General features: G+C 41.5%; 1 protein-coding gene across 1 annotated transcript in view; it reads left to right on the top strand.

The window, feature by feature from the left end:
- The first annotated feature begins 2,356 nt into the window (after positions 1 to 2,356).
- The window catches only part of NANOGNB (NANOG neighbor homeobox), a 26,060-nt gene continuing 22,555 nt past the window's right edge, over positions 2,357 to 5,861 (top strand). The window contains exons 1-2 of the mRNA XM_059404546.1: positions 2,357 to 2,647; positions 2,753 to 2,832. Coding sequence (XP_059260529.1) covers positions 2,357 to 2,647; positions 2,753 to 2,832 — 371 coding nt within the window. The remainder of the gene's footprint in view (positions 2,648 to 2,752; positions 2,833 to 5,861) is intronic.

Genomic DNA, 5,861 nt, shown 5'->3' on the forward strand with positions numbered 1-5,861 from the left:
GTTCTTTTTTTTTTTTAAGATGTTATTTATTCACTTGACATAGATTGAGAGAGAGTGAGAGAACTGCAACAGGGGGACGGGCAGAGGGAGAGGAAGAAGCAGTCTCTCCACTGAGCTGGGAGCCCAACACAGGGCTTGATCCCAGGACCCCAGGATCATGACCTGAGCCAAAAGCCAGACAGACGCCCAACTGACTGAGCCATCCAGGCACCCTGAAGTGGTTCTTTTACTTCAAATATATCTGGGACATCCATCTTTTTATGTTTTGTTTTGTTTTGTTTTGTTTAAAGATTTTATTTGTTGATTTGACAGACAGGGATCACAAGCAGACAGAGAGGCAGGCAGAGAGAGAGAGAGGGAAGCAGGCTCCCTGCTGAGCAGAGAGCCCGATGTAGGACTCGATCCCAGGACCCTGAGATCATGACCTGAGCCAAAGGCAGCAGCTTAACCCACTGAGCCACCCAGGCGCCCCCATTTTTCTATGTTAATATTCACTGATGCACTTAGTATTTTTCTATTGCTGAATTATATCCCATAGCATAATACATGAAGTGGAGTTTTGGGGGGGGTAGTTGGGGTTTTTTAGCTTGGCAGATCTGAATTTTTTTTTAAGGATTTTATTTATTTGAGAGAGAGAGAGAGAGAGCAAGCAGGAGCAGAGGGGAGGGGCGGAGGGAGAGGGAGAAGCAGACTCAGGGCTCACTCTCAGGACCCTGGGATCAAGACCTGAGCTAAAAGCAGACACTTAACTGGCTGAGCCACCCAGACACCCCTGAGTTTAAATCTTAACTACAAATCTTACTAGCAGCGCAAGTTTGGCTTCTATCTATCTATCTATCTATCTATCTATCTATCTATCTATCTAAGGGACTAGGACAGAACTGTCGAAAAGCTGGATTTATGTGCTCATGTTCTTTCAATGACGCTCCCTATTCTCCAACATCTATCTGATCCACATCTCCCTGCATGTTCTCAAGTCTTCTGTTTTTTGTTTTGTTTTCTCTATTCAGCCTCCCTGTAGATAAACTTTTGATTTTAAAATTTTATTGACGGTTGGTGGGGAAGGGGACATCTAGGTGGCTCAGTGGGTCAAGCATCTGCCTTCGGCTCAGGTCATGATCCCAGGGTCCTGGGATCAAGCCCCACATCGGGCTCTCTGCTCAGCAGGGAGCCGCCTTCCCCCCTCTCTCTCTGCCTGCCTCTCTGCCTACTTGTGATCTCTGTCAAATAAATAAATAAGACCTTAAAATTAATAATAATAATAATTAATAAGATAATAATAATGTCCATTTATGGGCATATGCCAGAACTATCCTGGGAAAACTGAAACATATGAACAAATTTCTATAAAAGTATATATCTTATCAAAATTCTCTCAAGAGGAAGTAAAAGCCTGAATAGTCCTTTAAGTCCTTTAAGTCACTCATAACTTAATTTTTTTTAAGCTAACTTTTTTTTTTAAGATTTTATTTGACAGGCAGAGATCAAAAGTAGGCAGAAAGGCAGGCGGGGAGAGAGGAGGAAGCAGGCTCCCCGCCGAGCAGAGAGCCGGATGCAGGGCTGGATCCCAGGAGCCTGGGATCATGACCTGAGCCAAAGGCAGAGACTTTAACCCACTGAGCCACCCAGGTGCCCCTAAGATAACTTTTTTAAAAATATTTTATTTATTTATTTAGAGCACAAGCAGGGGGAGGGGCAGAGAGAGAAGGAGAGAAAGAACCGCAAGCAGATTCTACGCAGAGCACAGAACCCAGTGTGGTCTCATCATGGGGCTTGATCTCAACCCTGTGATCATGACCTAAGCCAAAATCAAGAGGCAGGCACTTAACTGATTGAGCCACCCAGGTACCCCAAGGTAATTTATTTTTGACTAACATCACAATGAAACATTAATTTCAATTTACAGCCCCTTTCTTTACTTAGTATATATTTAAATCCAAAAATAAATTATTTTTAAACTGATCTTTTGGGGCACCTGGGTGGCTCAGTGGGTTGGGAATCTGCCTTCCTCTTAGCATGATCTGGGGGTCCTGGGATCAAGCCCCGCATCGGTTCCGTCCTCCCTCTCTCACTCGTTTTCTGTTTTTCTCTCTCTCTCTCTCTCTCACTCATTCTCTCAAGTAAATAAATAAAATCTTTAAAAATAAATAAATAAACTGATCTTCTTATGAAAATCTTCATTGATTTTGATAACCTTAATTTTTCTTTCTTCCCTTATTTCCAACAATGTACAACACTGCTGCTTTATGAAAATCAAAGAGTCTCACATTGTAGAATGTGGACTATGATCTACATGTCAAATTTAGCTGCAGTTTGAGTTTATTCCACAGATTTTGCTATACAGAAAGAACCAACTATGCTTTGCGATCAAAATCCAGGGCAAGCAAAGAGGAATCGTAGTGAAGATGAAAGAAAGGGAAAGAAAAAATGGAAAGAAAGAGAAAGAGAAGAAAAAGAAGTAGAAATAGAAGACGGACTGGAAGAGGAACAGGAAAAAGAAGAGAAAAATGAAGAACAATATCCCCAGAAAAGAATAGTCAGCAAACCCCTCATGGACACTCTCTGGGCAAACTTTAAGTTAAACAAATGCCCCACAATAGGAGATATCCGATCACTTGCATTTGAATTTAACATGACAGTAAAACAGGTATGAAACCTATTTATCAACAGAGTCACCTTGTAGTACTATCACTCATGTAAACCAATATCCTTATTCCTTCATTCATCATCTCCCCACCTCATTTTTTTACAGATAAAGCAATGGTTTCGTAAAAGGAGGAAGAAATACAATAAAGATATGTACAAGCAGAAACCTAAAAAAAGACCCAAAAGGTAAGAATGTTTTATACATAGTACACTAAGTAGTAAGGAAATAAAAAAGGAACATATTGACTTCCAGAGAAAGACTGTGTCCCATAGTTCTTGGATATACCATCAGCTTTCTACAGTCCACCATTGCCATTTGGCTCTGGCTGGAGGGTTGAGTACTGAGTGTTGTGAGAGCTCAGATTGCTATCAGACATGGCCCGTGGACATGGAGGTGAACTTGGTTACATTAAACCAGAACTTCCAGATTATAAACTGTGGAAGATAAATGGAAAACCATTAGACACTGCCCAGAAGCTGGCTGCACAAGGCCTAAGGGATCCATGGCGCCTCCATGAAGCTTAGAGATACACGGATGGTTTTGCAAACAGTGTTGCCTTTGGTGCATTATTAAAACAATTCAAATAGGGATTTGCTGCATTTTTGGTAGCTGTAGGGGCTGATAGTAGGATTTAATAAAGTGAGAATACATGTTTTAAAAAAAAAAAAAAAACTTTTCATGTTCCAGCCAGTGACACAAAGAACCGCTGACTGCCCTATTTGTTATTCTGCTCAACGTACAAAGAGGCATGTGCGTACACAGACATGACACCATTACCATGTAGTCATATTCCCAAATATACTACTAAAGCCCTTAAATGTTTATTGACTGCAATATGGAATTAATAATTTCATCTTTTTTTTTCCTTAGATGCTGAGTATTTGTGATGCTTGTCTTCTCTGTGTTACCTACTGGCAGAATCTCATGTGACTGGAAAAAGTGAAGATAAGAACAACATCAACATTTTTTAAAGTACTAGACTGTACACAGAATTTTTATATATTACTTATGTATATTTATATACAATTTTTTGTGTATTACCTCACTTGATCATCACTCTAAACCATAAGCGAGGAAATTGAACTGTTGGGAAATAATGCGGTTTTGGGGATATCTGTGTGGCTCAGTCAGATAAGCATCTGCGTTCTGTTGGGAAATAATGCGGTTTTGGGGACATCTGTGTGGCTCAGTCAGATAAGCATCTGCGTTCAGTTCAGGTCATGATCTCACAGTCCTGGGATCAAGTCCTGCATCAGGCTCCCTGCTCAGCAGGAAGCCTACTTCTCCCTCTCCCTCAGCGGCAACTCCTGCTTGTGTTCCCTCTCTCTCTCTCTGTCAAATAAGTAAATAAAATCTTTAAAAAAAAAAAAGGTATATCAAGGTTATAAATATATTATACTTCTATCCCTTGTTTTTTAAATCTCATCTTGCCTCCTTTTATGAACTCACCCCCTTCAACTCAGGTTTCATCAATCAAAATGCACATTTCATTCACCACAAGATGAATGGATCTCAGAGGGAGGGAGTCAAGATGGCAGAGGAGTAGCAGACTGAGATGACATCAGGTCACAGGAGTTCAGCTAGATAGTTATCAAACCATTCCAAACACCTACAAACCCAACAGGAAATTGAAGAGAAGAAGAGTAGCAACTCTAGAAACAGAAAACCGACCACTTTCTGAAAGGTAGGACATGGAAGCGACAGGAAGATAGGCCACAGGGGGAGGGGCCAGCTCCCAGCAAGTGGTGGAGCAACAGAGTGCAAAATCCAAACTTTTAGAATTCTGCTCCACTCAGGGACATTGCTCCAGAGGCTAAGCAGGGGTGGAGCCCTCATGGGAACAGGGCAGTCTCGGGTCCCATGGGGTCACAGAGGGATTGGGGTGTCTAAGTGTAGCATAGCTCCCTGGTATCAGAGCAGGGAATCCAGCTATGAGAAAGATCCAAGGAGTGAGCTCTCAGCTTGGGATTACCATAAACTGTGATCCATGGCACAGTCGGACCACTGCTCTTTGAGCAGGGACCCCACAAGTGGCAGATCCAGGGAGACCCACCTTCCTCCACTTGAAGAGCAGCACAGCAGCAATCTTCTGCGTTTAGAGACTCCAAATGGGGCCGTGTGCCAGAGACAGAGAGGCTCGGTCACAGGCTGGGTGGGTTCAGAGCGCGGCCAGAGACCAGGGAGATGGGAGTGATTGAGTGCTTTTCACTGAGGGTGCACTGAGGAGTGGGACCCTGAGCTCTTGGCTCCTCTGGGCCAGACACTGGGAAGCTGCCATTTTCATTCCCGTGGGAACAAAAGCTCCTGAGAGCAAACCTGAGCAGATTACTTAGCCCAGCCCCTGGCAAGGGGGTTACAATTCTGCCTCAGGCAAAGACACTTGAGAAACACTGCAACAAGCAGTGATTAGCAAGAACATCCAGCCAAGGGGCGCCTGGGTGGCTCAGTGGGTTGAGCCGCTGCCTTTGGCTCAGGTCATGATCTCAGGGTCCTGGGATCGAGTCCCGCATCAGGCTCTCTGCTCAGCAGGGAGCCTGCTTCCTCCTCTCTCTCTCTCTGCCTGCCTCTCTGCCTACTTGTGATCTCTGTCTGTCAAATAAAATAAATAAAATCTTTAAAAAAAAAGAACACCCAGCCAAGACCAAGTTCACTGATCAATGAGAACTGCAGAACTCCAAAAGAGGAGAGTAAAGCATGGAATTCATGGCTTTCTCCCCATGATCCTTTAGTCTTACAAAGTTGATTAAATTTATTTTATTTTATTTTTTCTTATTCTAATTTAACTTTTCTTCTTTCCTCTTTTAATGATTTTTAACTAGTTTATCTTAACAATACCTTAAAAAATATTTTAAACCTTCATTATTATACTCATATTTTATCCTTCATTGTATGTAACATTATTTTTTGTATACATATAGGGTTTTTTCTTCTAAAAAATTTTGGGATACAGTTTCTTTTAATAGATCAAAATATACCCTAAATCTAGCACAGGGCTTTGTTCTGGTGTTCAGCCTGAGCAAATTCTCTCCACTTTCTTTTTCTTTCTTTTTCCAACCAACTTATCTTATCAATTCCTTTCTTAGAAATTTTTTAGAATTTTCATCTTTATATAAACATATATATGTTTAAATTATATATATATATTTATTTATATTCTTATTTATTTATTTATTTAATTTTTTAGATTTCTTTTTACCCCCTTTCTTCTCCCCCA

This window comes from Mustela nigripes, chromosome 6, assembly GCF_022355385.1.
Source record: "Mustela nigripes isolate SB6536 chromosome 6, MUSNIG.SB6536, whole genome shotgun sequence".
NCBI classification, from domain to species: domain Eukaryota; kingdom Metazoa; phylum Chordata; class Mammalia; order Carnivora; family Mustelidae; genus Mustela; species Mustela nigripes.